Consider the following 20,923-nt stretch of genomic DNA (forward strand, 5'->3'; position numbering starts at 1 on the left):
AAAATGATATAGATAAGGAGCAATGTGCTCGCCACAATGCAGCAGGGTTTCGAGTCGATGAAGAAAAAGACTCAGAAGCAATAGAAAGTCATTTTTCCCTCGAAAAATCACAGTGGGAAGAGAGAACAGGAGTGGCACGCGGCAAACGTTAAAATGGCCAGGAACCAGCGGGCTTCTTCTTGTATAGCGGGTCAACCCCATCCTCTTTCAGGACGTGCGGTCCACCAAGGATGTGCGATCGCTGCTAGAATGTCTTAAAACTTGGAGACTTGGGGTCAACCGTCAACCAGATATCATCATCATTAGAAAATCCGATGCCTGGTTATCGACTAATGGTGTCATTGCCATAAATGCTCCATTTTATTCTCGGAGATCATGCTGGAAATTTTAAGACAAGTCATGCGGGGTATCCCAACGGTCCGATCGATTGAAACACCCGACTTTCTCCATAATCAGGTCAATGTATCCATTTAGGTGGGGAGTGAAAGCTGTTCTCGATGATCTTTTGCCATAATCGACGCTGCCAATACTGCTGGTTACAGTCACAGTAATTAAACTGTGCTCCAGCCCCATTTATCTCCTAGAACAAGTGCCTAATGTTGTGGGCATTCAATTCAAAGGTTAATATAATGATAGTCTCTTATGTAAATCCCAACATATGAACAGTAAAATGACATTCAAAAAAAATACGCTGGGGCAACGGATAATGCAGCCAAGTATACTCTGACAGAAAAGAGGAAGAAAAGAGGAAGGAAATAGGATCATGGTAATAGTCACATCGCCCGGTATAAGAACAATAGGAAATACATCAGCCCTCAAAGGTATAACGGAGCCACTCCCCAACAGCTCGCAAACTTTCCCACCTGACCGACTCGTCTTTGTCGGCCATCAACTCCATGATCCGGGTCTTCAGTCCTAACCTCTCCAGCTGAGTACGCCTCTCTGGCAGTTCCTTCACTAAATGGCCAACATCATTGCATGCGATGGCAAGAACCTGCTTGTCGTTGTCCCAGGCCTTGGACAAAATCTCAGCCAGCTTCTTGGGAAGCGAGCCGTTTGCCTCGTCCAGAATCCGACGGGCGTTGTCTTTCCAGAATAGCGGGTTACGATGGGGTGGGGACCAGCGAAGGTGACCCGATTGTAACTCGGCCGCGTACTGATCGAATGTGGTTTGCGTCTTGGTGTATTCATCCAGCGTGTCAGATAGAGACTTGAGATCCTCCAGAAGGTCGGGATCGGTCAAATGACGGCCAGAAAGGTTGGTAAGGAGAGCGGGGAGGCGGATGAACACGGCCACGGGCAGCAATGTGGTACGGTTAGAAGAGAGGAGGTTGTTGAGAGTTGCGAGTAGCAGTCTAGTCGTCTTCTCCTTGGGGGATAGTCGCAGAAGATGGGTGTAAAGTTGGATGATCTCGTGGTCCCTGGATCAGTAAGCACGGGCACCCAGCCTATACAAGATTTGGTTACATACTCTTGTAAATCATCACCAATCAGGTTTCCCTCAAAGCTCAGTTGCCAGATAACAAGGAGGACACGGTATAAAAGCTGAATTCCAACCCCACCGGAAAGACCTGGCTCAATGGCACGTACACTGCTACCCAGGGTGCTGGAACCATTATCCTTCGCCCCCGCAGCAGCTCGGAGAATATCAACCAAGGGGTCCACTGTTTCCTTCCTTTGGTTCCAAAAGATTTCTCTTGACCTCGAGGTCCGAAGCAATGATGAGATTCCCTGGACCCCAATGTCTTGCAACCCACTGTCTTGGTTCTTTGTCAGGGTCGAGAGATAGGTATAGAGTTGTGGAAGCGCCTGTTCGTCTCTAGGAGCGGGCTTTGACGAGGAAACAAGGCTGGTAGACACGAGGTTTGTCAAGAAGGTCGAAGTGAGTAGTGGGATTGGGTCTTCGGCGTTTGTAGACTGACGGAGGAGTGGGAGGAAAGGCTTGTATGGATCAGGATGCGCAACAAGTGCAGAGGATAGAGATGGGACATCTGTATCATCATGGACCACCTTCGATTAGCGCATGGATGAAAGCGACGAGTATAGAGGGGTGTCCACACCATTGATCAAATCGGCAGCCAGGACGAGGATATACTGCACGATATCGTTCCTCCTGGAGGCAGAGTCCAAAACGCTCTTGCCCTCACCTCCACCGGCGAGTAGGCTGATATAACCTTGGAGATCTCCATCTATCGTCTGACGTCGTTGTTCCTTGCGGACCTTATCCACCGCCTTGATCTTCTTGAAGTGGTCATCGGTGATGTTGCCAGCTCGGACGGCCCCCTCCCATGGAATGGGGCGCGCTCGAATGTTGTTCTGCAGGGAACTCAAATATGTGGGCGGCTCCAAGGACATTGTCGACGTAATTCCGTGCAGCAATAATAAACGACAAGAGACAAGAGCCGATGGTCAGGGAATAATGGATGGGGATGGGGAGCTCCGACGGGCAACGTTGCCGGCACGAAGTCCCCACGCCAAGAGGGCGGCTGGCATCCTTCAACTGTTGCAGTTCCGCTTCAACCAGGCTGCACTCGGTCAGTTCCAGACACCCACCTAGGCAGCGGGCCCAGTTCCCTTCTCTTTGCGCTCTCCAACGTCGCTCCTATTTTATTCTTCTGGCTATATTCTGTCGTTTACAATATTAATTGCTCCGCCACTTTCGTTTTGCCCCCAAACGACGATCTGTCTTGTCCTACCTGGGAACGATCAGATACTCATCAGGCAGCACGCCCACCATCGAGGATTTGTGCCTCTCATGAACTTTTAATTATCGCCGCGCTGCTGGGAAGTAGCTAATATATCGGTCGGGAAAAGAAACTATTCATATTGCCATCATGGCTCAGAACTCTCAGGGCTCGAAGCCCAAATGGAAGGTTGGGTCATTTTTGCAACAGGCAGTCGCTGGTGTCGAGTCTAGATTGGATCTCATTCTGTCAGAGGAAGATGAAAAGAACCAGCAACAGGCGAAAGCTGCTGCTGCTGCGAGAGCCAAACAAGCTGAGAGCCCAGGAAATCAGACTGGGGCTTCAAACTCCAAACCTACTTCTGGCAGTATGAAAACTCAATCGATCGCTCTGGGTTTCGTCGCATAGCTAACTGCTGGAACTTCAGCTGTCTCACGTAACTCATCTAACGCCCGAAAGAATGATCGTCTTCAAGAACGCTTAGCCCGTGCTATGGTTAATAAATCGAATGCTACAGGAAATACCGCCTCTCAACCTTCCTCTGCCCAGGCCTCGTCACCACCCAGTCCCGTTCCGAGTAACGATGCGCGATCGAGCCTAGACGTTGAGTCTAACGGGGGATCTTCTCGAAGGAATACACAAGAGCTCTCCCGGGACTCTGTCTATCTTGAAGAGGATCCGTCGACAATTCCAAGGGCTAGCCACGATTCAGGAATCTCGTCGCGCAACTCGAAGGAGATCGCCAAAGAAGATGATACCCCGCCACAGGACACCACCGTTGAGGATAAGACGGATCGTGCGCACGAAGACGAAAGTTCAATAAAGTCAGAAACCGATGAACCAGAGAGTTCGCGTGCATCGAAAGATTTAACACAAACTACTGTGGACGTTTCGCCAGAGGACCCCCAGTCGGAATCAAACGATAGAGAAGAAGTCGCGAAACTAAAGGCCAACCATAAAGTTGCCGAATCCAACTGGCAAGAAGAGACACACGGTTACATTGAACGGATAGATGCATTGCAGTCCAAGCTAAAATATCTGGCTAAAGAAGCTGCCGAGTCCGCTAAGAACGCGGCAAGAACTGCTGATCCCGGGAGTACTGAAAAGCAGCTCCGGGAGAAAGACGAAAAGATAGCATTATTACTTGAGGAAGGGCAGAAGTTGTCAAAATCAGAAATGGACCACAGGACTGCACTCAAGAAACTTCGACAGCAGCTCATCGAGAACACAAGAACCCAAACCGAGGACAAGAAGAAAACTGACAAGCTGGAAAAGGACATTGCAAGCTTGGAAGCTAGGGTCAAACGTGCTGAAGCTGCTGAGAAGAGAGCGAATGAATCGTTATCCTCTCAAACGAAAGTGTCTCGAGATCTTGATGCCGTTACAAGCGAAAGGAACGCATTGAGCCAAACAGTTTCAGAAATGAAAGCCCAACTTGCTAGAGCAGTCTCCCGTGCTGAAGCTGCCGAAGCTAAAGCTCAGTCAGATGCTCTGGAACAGGAAAAGCAACGGACCACGCAGTTGGAAGAGGAACTATCAAGTAGCAAGGTTGAGCATGACCTTAGCGAGGAAAACTTAAGAAGAGAGGTCGGTGACCTTCAGCAAAGCATTGAGCAAGAGAAGGAGAAATCCCGGATGCTAGAGGCCGAACTTAAGAATGAGCAATCTGTTTTGGAAAGCAAGATGGAAAGTCTTCGCTCAAGAGCAGAGGAGGCTTCTTCCGGAGCTACAGGAGATGCCCAAGCCAAGTTATTACGGCAGATTGAGACCTTGCAGACTCAGTATGCTGTCGCCAGCGAAAACTGGCAGACTCTAGAGGGCTCGCTCCTTTCACGATTAGCAACCGTCGAGAAAGAGCGCGATGATGTCGCACGACGAGAAGGGGATATGCGACGGAAGATACGAGAAGTGGTAAGTCTAATAATCCAGCATCGGTTTGTTCTGAAGTATTAATGGTTTTGTTTCAGAATCTCAAAGCCAAAAAGGCAGAAGAGGAACTTGAGACCGCCAGAGAGACCGAGCATGACCTTCAAAGCAAACTCGAAGAGTGCATGCAAGAGCTACAGAAAACGGAGCAGAGACTCAAGAAAGCTTCTGATGACCTGGTCTCGGCTCAGAAGGATTTGGTCGAGCAAAAGAAAGCCAGTGATGCAGTGTGGACACAGAAACTCGAGGAGGAACGGGCGAAATGGCGTGAACAAATGCTTCCACCTGCAGGCTTCCTCCAACAGTCGCGTACAGAGTCGCCCGTTGCATTGAATCGTCGTAATCTCGACACCGCAGGATCTTTCTCAGACTATCGGCCTACCAGTCGTCGCTCGTCAGTCTTACCAACGTCGCCCGATATTGGGACTCCTCCACGCCAGAACTCGTTCACACAAGGTACTCTTTCACCTCCGGCTGCAAACGGTGTAATGAACACATCGATGATGGAGCCCCCTTCGATTGCGTTCGAACAGGATGATTTCCTCAGTAGATCGGGAACACCATTCGCCCCATCGGTGTATGGTGCTAATCAGACCCATCATTCCCGTGGAATCAACGACATAATTTCTGAGTCTACCGTCGGAGCTGGACCATCTGTCCAGCTGGTGGAGCGAATGAGCGCCACGGTCCGCCGGCTAGAGAGTGAACGGGCTGCATCTAAGGATGAACTGGCACGTATTACTTCACAACGCGATGAGGCCAGAAACCAAGTTGTCGACCTAATGCGGGAGACTGAAGAAAACAAGTCTTCCGGCGCTCGTGTGCACGAATTAGAAAGCCGAATCGAAGAGCTGGACCAACGATACCAAACCACGCTCGAGATGCTCGGTGAAAAGAGCGAGCAGGTGGAAGAACTTGAAGCTGATATTGCTGATCTGAAGAGGATCTATCGGGAACTGGTGGACAGTACCATGAAATAAGGTATTGATATGGTTTAGACAGTTTTTATTTCTTTGTAAATACCATTTTCGGAGGGCTTATCCGGAAGTGGACGATGATATGGGTTGATGTATACTTTTTTCTTTAAGATATTATGATCTGATGCCCGAAACAAAATTCGATTAATTTAACTCGCGCCTTGAGAGCCCTGGGGCGTGAAGGTCCCCTCAAATTCCTCGACTCCCTCAATCAAATGGCATAATAATTACCAGGTTTAACTACTACGATGTCGGAGAGATCCAAGTACCTGTCGACTGGAATCGCCCCAATGGCGAGAACGTCACCTTGTTAATGATCCACTGGAGAGCAAAGATCAGTCCAAGAAAGTCTGGCGTTCAAGCTGTCTCAACAAGACCGGTTCTTTGGTGAAGTTCATAGACTCTGTTCTCTTTCTTTCCCTGTATTATCCTGCTACCTGGATCATCAATGCGTCATCCGAATGTCATATCATCAACAACCCATACAGTTAGTTATAAGGGGCCACAAGATCAACGAACAAACGCAGAACAATATTCTCACCATAAAGTTGTATTCAATTCAATTCAATTCTGTGCTGAAAGAGAAATTGACCCAAAATGCCTACCAAAAAAGTGCTTGTCATCCTAAGTGATGCCAACTCCTTCCCGATCCATAAGACCAGCGGCCCCGACGCCGGCAAAACAGTCGACCAACCGTCTGGCTTCTTCTTAATGGAACTCGCCAAACCAGTGCGAAAGCTGCTCGAGGCTGGCCATGAAATCACCTTTGCTTCTCCGCAGGGCAAAGAACCGACTCCAGACCCCAACAGCGAATCTCTCCTTGCCTTTGCTGGATGCTTCTACGAGCGCAATAGAGAGAACGAACTTCTCGATCGACTGAAACGAGAAAACGGGTTTGATCACCCTCGAAGATTCGATTCCATCAGCGACGAAGAGCTGGCTACGTTTGCGGGGGTGTTTATCCCTGGCGGACATGCGCCGCTAAAGGATCTCGGAGATGATCCAGAGTTGGGTCGGATACTCAGATATTTCCATCAGGAGAATAAACCAACAGCTGCGATATGCCATGGTCCGTATGCCCTTCTCAGCACGAAGGCAGCGGGAGATGGGTCTTTCGTTTACAATGGGTATAGGATCACTTCCTGGAGTGATCTTGAAGAAAAGGCGATGGAGACCATGATGGGAGGGGAAATTGAGAAGGTTGAGTCGGCCTTGAGGAATGAAGGCGCCGTGATGGTCGAGGGGGCTGGAGAGAAGATCGGAAACACTACGCTTCACAGGGAGCTAGTGACAGGTGCTAATCCAATGGCTGCTAATGCTTTGGGTGATCGGTTTTTGCGGATGATCAGTGTGTGATATATTGTTTCTCATAAAAGACGAAATTGCCCTATTAAATAGCTATATATTCATGTCCTGTATAGTATAAACTTATGGCGTTGGCAGTTGAAAAGCTTCAAATTGTATGGTGCCAAGCGAAAACTTCGCGGTTCGATAGTGGATTATGTTAAAATATTAGGCTGACTTAATGGAAGAGACAGCTAGTGGAAATCTCAACACTCTCTGGTTTGTCCTGTTATAACCAGTGCCGCGTGGCAGTGTTCCCAGCAATATCTCATCATTAATTATTAGTACGACCATAGCGGGATTTGGGTGGGTTTTCTCTACCCACCCTCAGCCAGATCCCGAGCCCTGGGTATCCATGAATAATCTGTTACTTCTTCCTTTACTTTGGCACGAGGCAAACTCATGGAAATGTTTCTCCTTCAGAGTTATAGCTTTTGATGACCTACAGGTCTATGCCTTCTCTCTCAGCTGTCTGCGTGATATATTTCCGGACCTTTGACCATTTCGTCAGCTCCGTCACGGCTAGAAAGAAATGGGAATCAATCTTACCATCGCATCCGGGGCCAAGTCAATCGCCAGATGACCATCGGAGTCTCTCTTATCAACTTCTGCACCAGCTTTGAGTAATGTTATTGCTGCATCGCCTTGGCCCTCAGAAATGGCGTGGTGCAAAGCCGTCAAACCATCCATGTCTGTCGCATTGACAGGACTTTTACCTTCCTCGAGAAGAAGTTTAATGATAGGGATAGACCCGATAGCTGCCGCACGGTGAAGAGCCAGCTGGCCCCGTTTATCCTTGACTCTAGCGCTGCACTTGTTGGCGAGGAGGATGCGAACGGTGGAGATATTGGCTTTGGAAGTTGCAAAGTGGATGGCGTTCTAAATATATGAAGTTAGATTTCCTCGGCATACAAAGAATGTCTCGTGTATTCTTTATGCAAGATGATCAGGAGCTTACCTGGCCAGAACCACTCTTGACGGTTACATCTGCATCCTTCCGCAGTAATAATTCGATAATGGGGTCTCCTTCGGCATCCCTCAGACTGGCTGCAATCATCAGTGGAGTCCAGCCCGATGCATCCTGTATCAGGCTGTCAGCACTTCACGAAGTAACTTGAGTGATTTGGGGTAGAAAATGCTAGCTAACCTCAACATCGGGATCGAAGTTCTTGACGGCTACTAGCATCTCCACGATGGAGAGGTGGTTGTATGCCACGGCCCAGTGGATAGGAAGCCGTTCATCATCATCTTTGGCAAAAGCTAGCTTGGGGTTTGCCTATTAAAATAGTCAGTAAGCTTGGTATAAAATCATGTATAGTAGAGCGCATAAAAGTTGAGGTAACTACGAAATAACCAGACCATGCGGGGCAGTTCAAAGTACTCACATTCAAAAGAGACTCGGCAGTTGAAGCTGTTACCAGTTAAAGAGTATGTTTATTTAATAGAAGCTAGAACGAAGACCTACTTTTGCCCTCCCGAGCAGCTTCATGCAAAGGAAATTTGGCGTCGTGGTTGGGATCCATGGCGATTTGCGGCGTGTTGATAGGAACAAAGCAGCCAAGATAAGAGAAGCTGTAGATACGGCGGGGAGCTGTTGACACCTGACATCGTGGCCTTGTCGCCTCAGGCAGCAAAGGTTGCGAACCTCCGCCAAAAGTCGAAGGCGCCGAATTCAATTCAGCGGGACGATTTCTTTACCATCGACCATCTCCCCACCACCTTCATAATTTTGGGGTTTTCTGCAGTTAATCGCATTTTTAACGCTGCAAGTAGCGCTACTCAGTTACACAAATTAGCCTAACCCCTCTGCGCAGAGGGCTGAACGCGCACGACACGTCCGCACCTTTTCACCAGATCAGAACCCCGGCTGGTCCTCAACGCTTTAATTGACGACATTCGATTTTAATCTACGAAACCATGGACGTTATCCCTTCGCAGATATCGGCCGATGAAGCCGTGCGCAGGTCCGCAAAGAGAACAGCTGAGCTTTTCGGCCCCGATTATCTCATGGTCACACCTTCAGCCGCTGATGGCTCGATCGGTCTTTCATACAGACGCAAGGCAGAATACCAAGATGTGAAGGAATTACCACCGGTGCTGGCGGAAAAGCAGGCCAAGGCTGCTGCTACTGGGCGCGCGAAGCGCCCCAAGATTCAAGCCCAAGGCCAGGCACGCGCCGATCAAAGTGGTTCTTCGATGTCCCTTGTGAAGAAGGCTCCTGGCCCAACTCCCGGTGGTATTGGCGGTGAAAATGAACCAAAGAGTCTTATCCAGAGACCTTCGGCGACAAAACAGCAGAGACCCGACTGGCACGCGCCATGGAAGCTGATGAGAGTGATTTCGGGACACTTGGGATGGGTACGAAGTTTGGCGGTGGAACCGAACAACGAATGGTTTGCTAGTGGTGCTGGTGATCGGACTATTAAAATCTGGAATCTTGCAACAGGTGCTCTGCGCCTGACTCTCACAGGTCACATCTCTACTGTTAGAGGATTGGCCGTGTCTCCCCGACACCCTTACCTTTTTTCATGCGGAGAAGACAAAATGGTCAAGTGTTGGGATCTGGAAACAAACAAGGTCATCCGTCACTACCACGGCCATCTTAGCGGAGTTTATACGCTTGCCCTCCATCCCCGACTCGATCTCTTAGTCACTGGTGGTCGGGATGGTGTCGCTCGAGTCTGGGATATGCGAACAAGAAGCAATGTCCATGTTCTGACTGGCCACAAAGGTACAGTCGCCGACATTCAATGCCAGGAAGCCGACCCGCAGATTATCTCCGGTTCCTTGGATGCAACAGTCCGCATGTGGGATCTTGCTGCCGGAAAGTCCATGGGTGTCTTGACCCATCACAAGAAGGGTGTACGGAACCTCACCACCCACCCCCGGGAGTTCACCTTTGCCAGTGCCAGTACCGGCAGCATCAAGCAGTGGAAGTGTCCCGAGGGAGACTTTATGCAAAACTTCGAAGGCCACAACGCCGTTATCAACTCGCTCTCCGTCAACGAAGACAATGTGCTCTTCTCTGGTGGCGACAATGGCTCCATGTCGTTCTGGGACTGGAAAACCGGTTACCGCTTCCAGTCTATTGACACCATGGCACAGTCCGGTTCGTTGGATGCCGAAGCTGGTATCATGGCTTCTACTTTTGATCGGACCGGCTTGCGTCTGCTTACCGGAGAGGCCGACAAGACCATCAAGGTCTGGAAACAAGATGAGGATGCAACACCAGAAACGCATCCTGTCACTTGGGCTCCTACCCTTGGACGACAGAGATATTAGATTGATTGTCCAGTATCATCCTTATACCCCGTCATGGTTTTGGTGTCTGAATGTACGAGTCGGGAATTTCTTTTTTTCTTTATTACGCACTATATGGAGTTCAGCGTTGTTTTTCGAACTTTTGTAACTGTCATCTTATAATGGTATGGGCATTTCCATTTGGAAAAAGGTCTGACAAAAAGAATATTCGTTTATGTGTATCATACAAGACTTTGGTTAGGACTTGTCTTTATGGGACGGGTAGACCAACGCCAATTTCCATCCATGCAATGCGTGAAAACAGCAAGGGTATCATTTGCTCTACAGAAACAGTAGGTAAAACCTGTATACAATCTATCATACAGTAGTGTCATCGACAAATCACGCCAAAAACAATGCACCCTAACCCCATGGCCTGATCGGCATATTATGAGTAATTATTGATCAGTTCCCAGTCCCAGCCCCCTAGCTTCATCATCCTCCCGGAAAGCGGCCCTCACGTCCTCTGGTGCAACACGGAGCCTGACTTTGCTGCTTCTATCACCCCTGCTTGGGATGGCAGAGCTTCCAAGCGGTCCCTTGGTTCCTGCACCGTGTTCCAGAGCGAGAACGCCTGAATTCATTAGTTCCATGGAGGCGAAGCTTAAGGCTTTCACACGAGCGTTGCTGCCACCTCCGAGCAGGAATTCTTTTACACCTGCGCCAGCTGTGCCCGCCACCGCGACAGCAGCATCAGCAATCCGCTTGGCTTCGTCGAGAACGTCTCCGAATGTGGATTCTGAAATACCGGTCCGGCGTACACGAGCCAGCATGGCAGCAAGAAAGAGTTTCGCAGAGAGAGGGAGACAACGGAGGGATTGTTGGAGAGGGGTTGAGGTGGCCTCTTGAATAGCTTGTTTGATTGTGGCAATAGTGACCCTTCCAGCAGAGCTCTTTTCGGGCTGCTTTTTCTGGGGGGACTGGAGTTGTTTTTGCATGGCTCTCTCTTTACGAGCTGGAGTTTTGGTAGGTGTTGGTGGTAAGGATTCGGTTTCATCCATGTCCATTTGGTCTCCGTTCGATTCCTTGGCATTTGCAGCTTCGCTGGACTGCTCTGCAATCTCTACAGCTCGACGGCAGATGTCCAGTGCACGTCGAGCATCACCACTAACCGCAGCCACCTTTCGACTCGCGAATTGGATAGCATCCGCATCGACAATGTTTCCTGGCACGCTAGCTAATCGAGTAGTTATAATCTCCATGAGGTCATTATGCTTGTAACCCGGGAATGTGATACGGGTTAGGCCGAGACGACTGGAAATCTTGTTGCTCAATGTTCGTTCAGGCAGGTCCATCGTATTTGCAACGGCAAGGACAATAAGACGAGAATGACGGAGGGCAGGCCAGTTGAAGAAGTTATACATCACCGATTGGTTTTTGGTAACCAATTGATCGAGCTCGTCCATGAGGACAACGCATGACACTCGTCGAGGGGAGGGATGCGAAAACTCTCTTTCAAGGAGTTCGAGTGCATGGGAGGGCGACACTCGATCACCCTTCAAGTGCTGCCAGAGCAAAGAATATGATTGATGAGGGTCAGTGACTTTCATTCCGTTGATTTCACAAAATATGAAGTCGTCCATTTCTTCATCATGCACAGCTGAACTAAGCTGCGCGACAACTTCACGGACAGTGGCCGTTTTCCCAGTGCCTGGTGTTCCTGAGATATAAATGCAAGTGCCAGTGCCTTCCAAAATTGCCGAACTGAGATGATGATACACCGTTTCAAATTCTGTCTTTCGGCAGGGGAGCGAAGTAGGAACCGTGGAGACATGTAGAAGATTGCGTGCTTGACGATAAGGGGAATCGAAATGTGTGGGAGGTAGGACACGAGTGCCTAGAGGCGTAAACTCGATGGGCTTCTTGACTACGATCCTGTAAAATTATCAGTATCAGCACTGTGTATCATATATCCAGGCAGATTTCAAATACCGTTTGTGGGTTGGTGTCGTAAGGGGCTTTTGACGTCGTGATGATTGTGGAGTGGCTCCCAATGAGGCCACTTTTTGTCTTTTTCTCGGAGTTACAGGAGCAAAATCATCATCCTTATCCTTAGTATCGACATACTGATTTAGTGAGGTTAGCACTAGTTTCTGTCAAAAGTTCGAACGGTCCCTCACATCATTGTCAACGTTTTTGCGCTTCTTGGCCATTTTTAGCCCATCCTTGATCATGTCAATGAGATCAAAAATCCTATCCTCTCGATATACATCTTCCCAGACAAACTCATCGGTATATCTTCCCTGGAGCTGGTTCACGCCCCTTCGACAAATAATGCATTTGTTGTATTCTGCCAAGTCCTCCTTGTTCTTTGGAGGTGCACCATCTGGGTACTTGGCAAAGAAGGCATCCTTGGACATAACCGTAGCTTTCCCGTTAATGGAAGTCAAAGGATTGGCGTTGAAGTCGGCTGTCAAGTACTGTTCATTTGGCAACGCATCCGTTCGCTTCTTGTTCTTTGTCGACATGAACTCGTCTGGAGAGGCAAACCACATTATGTTGGCAGACTTCAACACCCCCCCTTCCTCCTCCTCATCTTCTTCCTCCACGAATTCAGTGATAATTCCAACCCAATCTTTTCCAGGCTCTGGTGATTTGAGCAACACAACCTGGCCCAATTTGCATTCGAATGTATTCATTCTGGCCCCAATGATCGTGCGTCGGCGTTTTGCGCCAGGGCGGGCGGAGCGTCTTCGGCTCGACTTCTCTTCGGCATCATTCGCAGCAGGTTCTTTCGACTCTTCTGTCTTTGTGTCCTCTTTTCCCGTGTCGTATATCCAATCCCATGGATGGTCTTCCTCACCAAGCTCGTCATCGGAATCGTCCCGAACGAGACCACCTTTGGTCATCCATTGCTGAGCACGCTCGCGGGCATTTTGCTTGCGACCCTGCAAGCTTTCAGACTCGTCTGCAATATCCAGCGCCATTTGACCGTCCAATGGCCGTCGACAATTCAGAATCAATCGGATGGGATGGTTGAAAGGGACAGCATCGAAGGAGCGGAAAAAGGAAAAGACGCGTTGAAATCACGCGTTATCCACTTTGATCCTATCTGGGTTTAGCGCGCTATATCAGCTGTCCACCAATCAGAGGCCGCAATTGAGATCTACATCAAAGTACGTCCGGAGTGGAAGCTGGTCGTTATTGAATACTCGCAATTCATTCTCAATTTACTTGGGCAGTCATTCATCTGGAGATGACTTATTGTGTTTCCGAAGCCTTGGAATTGCAATTGCTATGTGTGAATGCAGATCAATGCAAATACCCGATGCTGGCGTTTATCCAGACTGCCATTAACCAGCTAGCATGAGGAGAGATATGATCTGTCCAGTTTTGTACAGATAATCATATGCTAATCAACCTATTCAAAAAGCATTAACTATATTCATTGAATAAGCCTTATAGCTGGGTGTAACGGTTTACAGAATCCCTGCCTTCCGTGACTTTCTGCATCCATCCACGGTGGTCCTTCTTGTTTCTCTCGGCGTCTGCGTTTGTCTCCTGCATCCCAACATTTTTTTTCTTCCTTCTCTCAAACTACCTCTCAGGGAGATCTCAAGAAACATATCTCTTCGAGGTTCTGTTCCCTTCCTTTTCTTGGTCTTCTCTTCCATCCCTCGACCATTTTTGGGGCGACGTATTATCCACAGGTCTCAAGATTCATCCTGTGTCATCGCCTGGGAATTCGTCGTCTCTTTAACCCACATCCTTCTTTCCCTTTCATTTAATGTGCGTTGCATTTTGACAAGAATGGAGTATGTCTGAGAGCATGATTATTGAATTCTGCATTTGCTGACATTTATACAGTCATGAAACTTCTGGTGCCCAAGGTAGAAGCAGTTCAATACCTGCTAGCAAACCCCCACTATCTTCCCACTTCCTCCCTTTAATTCAAACCATCTTAATCAGCTTTCAGCTAACGTCTATCTTAGAATGGGCGTTACCAGGCTATGGTCGAGCAACCTCCAGAGCTCGTGGAGCGGCACCACGTCTGATGACAACTCAGACCCGAGCATCCACACAAAGGGGGCCCGTTCGAAGCGAAGCAGCTGTGCAGAGAAAGAATACCCAGGGACAAGCAGCACAACAGCCTTCTGTGCCTCCAAGTGCTCCTACAGGCAGAGGAACCTTTCGGGGAATAAGGGCGCGTGGAAATTTTGGTGCGGTGCGCTCTCAGCCTAGGGCTGCAGCCTCACGCAACCCAAGCCGTCTTTTCAAGGACTCTCCTGCAAAATCGAAATGGAGATCTGGAGCTCAACCCACTGGTCAGCAATGCCATAACTCAGTATTGATGCAAAAGTTAACCATTCGAACTAAAAGGTGCTGTGAGATTGCCCATGGCTTTTGGCCAATTCAAATACGAGTATGTAACACCGGGCTTTTGCCAGTACTCATAGAATCTGACACATTTTATACAGATTCTTTGGTGTGGCAAGGACAACAGCTCTGGGAAGAAAGACCCCGATTACCCAAGGGCGATTTGAGGCTTTCGAAGACATTTGTCGTAAAACAGGTGCCCACGTCAAGCCGCCTGGCTACACTGATCAGGTATGTCATCTCAACCGTTTCAAAGCATGAATTATTTATTGACAACATTGTAGGTTATCTATTTATGGGGCGACTCGACGCAGGTTACGGCTGCTAGAGAGCTGATTCAAAGGCTCATTGCCAAGTGCAATGTCTTCCCCGACAAGAAGAAGGTTGAATGGACCAAGATCAATGCTCATTCAACAAACAAAGAGGTAGATATCGAACTGAAGGAAAGGCGTGAGGTCATGATACAGCAGCTTAAGAAAGCACCAGAAGTACAATCGGCATTCCCGGAGCAGGTTAGTATCCCGAAACATTTGACTTCCACCTTTGAATGCTGAGTTTCTCTCACTTCCTTAGTTACTCTTTCTTTGGCCCCGAGACGGACCCTCCTTGACTGAATCTCTCGGCACACAGCTCGAAGCTCTTGATGTCATACGGGCTAGATTCGGATGTCATATATTCGTCCCAAAAGACCTGCCGGACTATATCTGCGCTCTTGGTCAAAGCCATGAAACGATGCGACAGATTGCTCATCTCCTTAGAACAAAGTGGAGCGAAACCATGGCAAACAGCAACATCAAATCCAAGGCTTACGTTGTCGAACCTCCCGAGATAAATTCTATGAGGAGGATTGTGGTTAAGAAAAACAAACATTTTGCCAAAGCATTTCTGCAGGGAGATCGCCTGCATGACTTTCAGCTAGAGAATTGGCGTGGTAGATTTGCACTGATACAATCAAAGAATAACGCTCGTCTGCTCAGTGCCATCGAAAAAGCTTTGCGAGGCGTTGTCTTCGTTCGTGGGCATCTGCGAATGCGTGTCAATATTGGCTCTTTTGTACTTGACGAGTACCGGCTTCCTGCAGATGACAAACCGTCATACGGATTTGAAGAGTTCAGAGAGATGCTACTTCATGAACAAACAAAGGGCCGCTTGATTCCAGGGTACGTATCTCCCCATAAGTCAAGTTATCGGTAGTTCTAACCTCGCCATCATTTCAGACTGAGTATTGGCCAAGATAAGCTGCTCGCTAAATGTTTCAAGGCTACCAAGCTTCTTGAACCATACGAAAGTACCTCACACTCTCTGGAACATGCCGAGCCAGCCTACTCTGTGAATTTCGAATTCCTGGGGTCCAACAATGCTCTCCTTCGGCTGGAGGCAGAATTTGCGAAGAGCCCTGGCGCTCAGGAATATGAGATAACTCAGCGCCGATGGCTTCGACCTCGTAAGAGTGGCCAGTCCACTCACAAACGGTCCCCTCTTCAACTTGCGGTTATCGATTTTGAAAGGTAAGTCATTTTATCATTCTTTGTTCCAAAAATGAAGTAAATCTCAATTATTGGTAGATGTGATTGGCAGGTCGAGATCAAGTCTCTGGAGTTTCATGAAACATCCTCGATCGATACAGCATTGAAATCGTTCTCGCACTCCATAGGTTTTCAACGTACTGCCACCATGGGCGATTTATCTGCAAAGCCTCAAAGGAAGGTTACCTTCCCTGCTTCAGCCCCAGTGTCTAAGTTCATAGAGAAAACCGCCGTTCGATATCGACTAAAGGGGACCAAGTATATCTTCGAGATTGCCCGCTATGATGAGTATAGTCGCACTAGTACCCCGGCCTTCCCGGGGCAAAGTCCAGCAACAATAACTGGTCACATATCCGCAAACCCTTCCACTTCCTGGGGTGCGTCCGTATTCGATCCTAATTGGGATAATCTTCTCGGAGAGCATGCAAATCTGCCAGTCGGTCATTCCGCGCGTTATAATCCCAACCTGGACACATTCTTTCCGCCTAAGAATCAGCCCGGACCGGAAGACAAATACCTGGGTTTCTGGGATTTCATTAACTTGATCAAACAGGTCGCTGAGCTTCTTGGTCCGGAGCAGACTTCTTCCCCAGATAGACCTCAGGGCAGTGCCAACAAGGCTTCTGGGTCTTCTTCGGCTGTCCCAGGTGCTCTAAATAGCCAAGTTTTATCGAACAGCTCTTCACCTACAATTGACGCCAAGGATCTTGCTGGGCTGTTGGATGCTGACTTGGGTACTTTGTTCTAACCGGAATGAAGCCAACTTCAATGCATGTGACGAAATAACTGTCACAAATAGCGACTGACTTTGTCTATCAAATTTCTCCCTTTGTGGGGCCCTGCAAAGCTCAAGTTCGTCTCTTTTTCGCTCTCATTGTTTTCTCTTTTCACGTGTTCTTCTTTTTTTCATTCGCGTCGATTTCCAAATTTATTCGTACTTTCTATCTCTATGGTAGGTTAAATTGGGTTTTGCTAATCCGATACGGATTTGGGGGTGGTGGTTAAGAATGACATTCAATGGAAGCCTTTGGGTGTAGGATTAGGCTCTTTGCGTGATGATTAACGTGACGATGGAGGCTCGTTGATCTAGGCTTACATGCGCATATTGTTAAAGCATTTTTCTTTCCAAGCAATGAGCTGGCTCAAATTCTGTTTTCATTTTTTAGAATATCTTTTCTGCTGAAGAATTGGCGATTCTGTGTCACCCAAACTCTGTTCCGAAACAGCTTTATCCAGCACCTGATGGGGTAGCTTCTCCGCTAAGGACCTTTTGTCTCAGGGCTATATTGAGGTTAGCGATTATGAATAGAACGGATTTGATGCGCCGGTATCTCAAAGATGGCTCGTCACTCTGATAGTACTTACCATCCTCAACGACTCTCAATTGTGTGCTCTTGGTCGACACAATCTTCTCCAACTCCGCAAGATTAGCGTCCAGATCCTTCACTTTGTTATCGTAGAATTCCGTTGCCTTTGCTGTCGTCTGTTTGGAAAAGAAAGAAATTGGCAGGTTAGCTATTGTCCTTTCCACTCCAATATCACAACCCTAGCGCCATGGCAAGGATTTCACCACAGGCAAGCAAATGAGATCCAACGTACCTTTTCAACATAGAATCCCGTTCCTACATCCACAAGAACCTTCTCCCGGTCCGCAAGCTTGCCCTTAACGTACAAGGAGCTGGTCAGGGGCACCAAGATATCATCCTTCCCGTCCGTGCCCTTCTTTTCCGACCCAACAACACCTTCATTGATTGATCGCACACAGTCGCGGAACCTCGACTGCGCGGCGCGCAGCTTCGCATGCGAGGATGTCAAATGCTCGAGCTCGGTGGTGAGGCGGGTTTGGAGGGCGCGGAGTTGCGGGACGGAGAGAGAGGCAATGTTGACTAATGATGCATTTTGTTAGTTTGCATGTTACAGTTTATTTCTTCGCAGTAGCAGTGGAATGGTGCTTGGATCTTGTTTTGGGGGCATTTGAGCTTTGCTTTACCTGTGCCTGGGGCTGTCCCGCCTGATGCGGGGGTGTCCGAGGGTGCCATTTTGAGGGTAATAGTCGCCCTGGGATTTGTGTAATTGGGGTTTTATCGAGATAAAACGAAGCTCTACGAGCTCTGTTAAAGGCTCGTGGATCAATCCGCAGTGATTGTGAAGGTATGGAATAGAGTCTGCCGTGGTGGGCTGGACTTGCACCGGATTGTTTCTTCGGCAGGTTGTTTTTTTGATAGAGATCGGGGGCGTGGAGATAGTGGCCGGTGGGTTTTGTGCACGGCCATTTTTGCCATTGTACGGATATCGCCACGCACCATATATTATGCAGTCACTAGGTATGATGCTGAGGCCATTTTATTGAGTCGGGGGTATTGGCATTGACTATTAATATACACGGTTTTGCTAAAAGTACAATTTTTGTACATGAGGGGAATTCATAGCTCCAGAGAGTCTTAGATTCGCTCCAGCAGAGATCGAACAAAGGCTGAAAGCTGGTCCAAAGGTACTTCTTCTCGCAAGTTATCCAACCGACGGCATTGGACTTCCAGTGTCTGCTGCTTCTTCCATCCTTTCCCAACAACCACAATCACAGGGTATCCGATTAGATCGGCATCTCCGAGCTTCCAGCCCATTTGCTTGTCACGGTCATCCAGGATGGCATCGACGGGGGCGGTCTGGTCTGATGTGAGTGAGTCGTAGATTTTTTCTGCTTCTGCCTCTAGCCCCTTGGCAGGGACAACGATGACCTCAAATGGTGCCATCGCGCGCGGCCAGTTAAGACCCTTGGAATCGGCAAGTCTGTCGGCCACTGCGGTGATCATACGCGAAACTCCAATGCCGTGGCAGCCCATTTCCATTGGCACGATTTGGTCCTTCGAAGAGTTGCCGAGTAATGACCGGTCAACCATAACTGATGCCTGTAGAACGTCGCTATACCGGGTGCCAAGATGGAATGTGTGGCCGAGTTCAACCGCAGTATGGCTTTTTAATGACCCATCGGCACATTTAAAGCATCTGTCACCGTCATGGACCTTGACCAGGTTAAGGCCATTTTGAGTACCAGGGAAGCGGTCAAGCAGGGTGTATTCGATATCATCGGGTGAGCAATTAAGCTCATCGAGCAAGTCGCTTAGTGGCGGGCGTTTATACACTCGCACTTGGGTGTCGTACAGGTCGACCACCTTGGGGCGTTGGAAGGGAGTTGAATTCGATTTTGCTTGTTTAGCCCACTGCTCTATTGGGTTCTCCACACTGAGATCTAGATCGATATCTGCTGCTGCAGCTATGGATTTCATCGCATGGGAGTTTACTTCCCTTTCCACGGGCTCCTTGGAGGCATCTTGCATGGAGAATTTAGGGTACCAGCCCCTTAGTAGGGTTGTTTTATCCTTTGAGATTGCCGTCCAAAGACCGTTGGAGATTGTCGGTGACCCTTCGTTGTGCGCTTCTTCAGTGTCAAACCCGGGCTTGTGGCTGCTCTGCGAAGTCTCGGGCCCCAAGTTGTGGGCGTTGCCATCCGCAAGCTCCTCGTTGTAGATATGTTCGCAGCTCGAGCAACTGATGACAGAGTCTTCACCCTTCGAGCTGGGGAAGTGGAATTCATGACTCAAGCTTCCGCCCATGTTGCCTGAATCTGCGGCAGCAACTAAGTAGGGTATCTTCAATTCATCGAACAGATTCACGTAGGCATTTTTGACTGATTTATATGTCTTCAGTGCCTCCTCTACGCTGTAATCAAAAGTGTAGAGGTCTTTCATGATGAATTCACGCCCACGAAGTAGGCCCTGCCTTGGTCGTGGCTCATCTCGATACTTCCTCGCTATAGTAAGGGTTAGCCACTGGTTTATTTAGGGAAACTGCCAACTTACATATTTGATAAACCCGCAAAGGTAAGTCTTTGTATGATTTAGTGAGACTTCCTACCAGTGTGGTAATTTCCTCCTCATGAGTAGGTGCAAGAAGGAAACGAGAGTCCTTTCGGTCTTGAAATTTGAAGACCTGGATAGGCGATTTAGCAAAAGCTTTCATATAGGTTTCTGGGGCCACTTACTTCTGAGCCTTCTTTCAATCGACCTGACTGCTCCCAAAGCTCTTGTGAAGATATAGATGATAGAGAAACCTTGGACGCGCCTATAGACCGTCAACCTAGCTCCGAAGACGTTCGATTGATAGGACAGTGCATACCAACTGATCGCATGTGCTTGTCAATAAGACGCTCTAGCTTCTCCTGTACGCGCAAGCCAAGCGGCAGCATATGAAAGACTCCGGAATAAGCCTATAGAGCAATAGTCAGAATCTGGTCTTAACATGTCAGGGGAGGGTATTACCTGTCGAAGGAAACCACCTCTGACCAGGAGGTCATTGGCATCCTCTGTATGACATGTTAATCAATGCAATATCCAACATAGCAATTGGAAAGCAATGTACCTTTTTCACCCTCGACGGCTTTCTTCGAGATACCTCCTGTCGGGATCCAGAAATTGGAAATCCGACTTCTACCGTCAGTCTGCAAAGCTCAGCATCTTTACATAGGATAAATGGATCAATTCCAACTTTTATACATACGTGAAATCCACATTTTAGAGCCCGAGGAGTCCGAAGCACTCCAATGTATGCTCGATGTACGCGGCCCGAAGTCGGGCGAAGCCCCAAAACCATGAATTAAGATTTTTGAGAGGAATAAATGATTAATATATGATTTGAGTTTGTAGTAATAGGAAAAAAATCACAAAAACTTCATCATTGAGAAAATTATAAACACAAGAGCTCCAGCTGGACAGCACCGAGTACGCGGAGCCCGGAGAACTTCACGAGCTGGTCCGAGCGCCCAGATATCGGGATTCGCAAAACTATTCTCCGG

General features: G+C 48.4%; 9 protein-coding genes across 9 annotated transcripts; 4 read left to right on the forward strand and 5 right to left on the reverse strand.

The window, feature by feature from the left end:
• Nucleotides 1–808: 808 nt before the first annotated feature.
• ASPWEDRAFT_105820 (H(+)-transporting V1 sector ATPase subunit H) lies at nt 809–2,355 on the reverse strand (the record flags this gene model as incomplete). The annotated part of the gene is made up of 3 exons (XM_040827760.1): nt 809–1,421; nt 1,472–1,991; nt 2,061–2,355. 3 exons carry the CDS (start codon nt 2,353–2,355, stop codon nt 809–811), a joined length of 1,428 nt encoding a protein of 475 aa, XP_040692600.1.
• Nucleotides 2,356–2,520: 165 nt separating this feature from the next.
• Nucleotides 2,521–5,818, forward strand: ASPWEDRAFT_36623 (M protein repeat protein). Its single transcript, XM_040834503.1, has 3 exons — nt 2,521–3,051; nt 3,112–4,595; nt 4,652–5,818. Exons 1-3 carry the CDS (start codon nt 2,835–2,837, stop codon nt 5,588–5,590), a joined length of 2,640 nt encoding a protein of 879 aa, XP_040692601.1. The 5' UTR covers nt 2,521–2,834; the 3' UTR covers nt 5,591–5,818.
• A 366-nt stretch (nt 5,819–6,184) lies between these two features.
• On the forward strand, nt 6,185–6,943 carry ASPWEDRAFT_103451 (type 1 glutamine amidotransferase domain-containing protein; the record flags this gene model as incomplete). Its single annotated transcript, XM_040827560.1, has 1 exon — nt 6,185–6,943. One exon carries the CDS (start codon nt 6,185–6,187, stop codon nt 6,941–6,943), a length of 759 nt encoding a protein of 252 aa, XP_040692602.1.
• A 430-nt stretch (nt 6,944–7,373) lies between these two features.
• On the reverse strand, nt 7,374–8,454 carry ASPWEDRAFT_105585 (ankyrin repeat domain-containing protein; the record flags this gene model as incomplete). Its single annotated transcript, XM_040827738.1, has 6 exons — nt 7,374–7,424; nt 7,481–7,810; nt 7,890–8,012; nt 8,079–8,207; nt 8,317–8,342; nt 8,397–8,454. 6 exons carry the CDS (start codon nt 8,452–8,454, stop codon nt 7,374–7,376), a joined length of 717 nt encoding a protein of 238 aa, XP_040692603.1.
• A 164-nt stretch (nt 8,455–8,618) lies between these two features.
• Nucleotides 8,619–10,454, forward strand: ASPWEDRAFT_347248 (WD40 repeat domain-containing protein). Its single transcript, XM_040834077.1, has 2 exons — nt 8,619–10,356; nt 10,423–10,454. The coding sequence occupies exon 1, from the start codon at nt 8,849–8,851 to the stop codon at nt 10,211–10,213; it is 1,365 nt and encodes a 454-aa protein (XP_040692604.1). The 5' UTR covers nt 8,619–8,848; the 3' UTR covers nt 10,214–10,356; nt 10,423–10,454.
• A 175-nt stretch (nt 10,455–10,629) lies between these two features.
• Nucleotides 10,630–13,158, reverse strand: ASPWEDRAFT_49033 (origin recognition complex subunit 1; the record flags this gene model as incomplete). The annotated part of the gene is made up of 3 exons (XM_040837202.1): nt 10,630–12,106; nt 12,164–12,297; nt 12,352–13,158. 3 exons carry the CDS (start codon nt 13,156–13,158, stop codon nt 10,630–10,632), a joined length of 2,418 nt encoding a protein of 805 aa, XP_040692605.1.
• Nucleotides 13,159–13,777: 619 nt separating this feature from the next.
• Nucleotides 13,778–16,822, forward strand: ASPWEDRAFT_180394 (uncharacterized protein; the record flags this gene model as incomplete). The annotated part of the gene is made up of 9 exons (XM_040831842.1): nt 13,778–13,986; nt 14,039–14,061; nt 14,164–14,496; nt 14,552–14,594; nt 14,650–14,779; nt 14,833–15,060; nt 15,122–15,708; nt 15,766–16,056; nt 16,114–16,822. The coding sequence occupies exons 1-9, from the start codon at nt 13,982–13,984 to the stop codon at nt 16,820–16,822; spliced, it is 2,349 nt and encodes a 782-aa protein (XP_040692606.1). The 5' UTR covers nt 13,778–13,981.
• A 480-nt stretch (nt 16,823–17,302) lies between these two features.
• Nucleotides 17,303–18,113, reverse strand: ASPWEDRAFT_49035 (prefoldin subunit 5; the record flags this gene model as incomplete). The annotated part of the gene is made up of 4 exons (XM_040837203.1): nt 17,303–17,355; nt 17,440–17,557; nt 17,674–17,960; nt 18,065–18,113. The coding sequence occupies 4 exons, from the start codon at nt 18,111–18,113 to the stop codon at nt 17,303–17,305; spliced, it is 507 nt and encodes a 168-aa protein (XP_040692607.1).
• A 402-nt stretch (nt 18,114–18,515) lies between these two features.
• Nucleotides 18,516–20,721, reverse strand: ASPWEDRAFT_49036 (putative proline--tRNA ligase AIM10; the record flags this gene model as incomplete). The annotated part of the gene is made up of 7 exons (XM_040837204.1): nt 18,516–19,882; nt 19,932–20,061; nt 20,114–20,193; nt 20,248–20,338; nt 20,391–20,434; nt 20,491–20,569; nt 20,629–20,721. The coding sequence occupies 7 exons, from the start codon at nt 20,719–20,721 to the stop codon at nt 18,516–18,518; spliced, it is 1,884 nt and encodes a 627-aa protein (XP_040692608.1).
• Between the last annotated feature and the right edge of the window lie 202 nt (nt 20,722–20,923).

The sequence above is a fragment of the Aspergillus wentii genome, assembly GCF_001890725.1.
Source record: "Aspergillus wentii DTO 134E9 unplaced genomic scaffold ASPWEscaffold_2, whole genome shotgun sequence".
In the NCBI taxonomy this organism is placed as follows: Eukaryota; Fungi; Ascomycota; class Eurotiomycetes; order Eurotiales; family Aspergillaceae; genus Aspergillus; species Aspergillus wentii.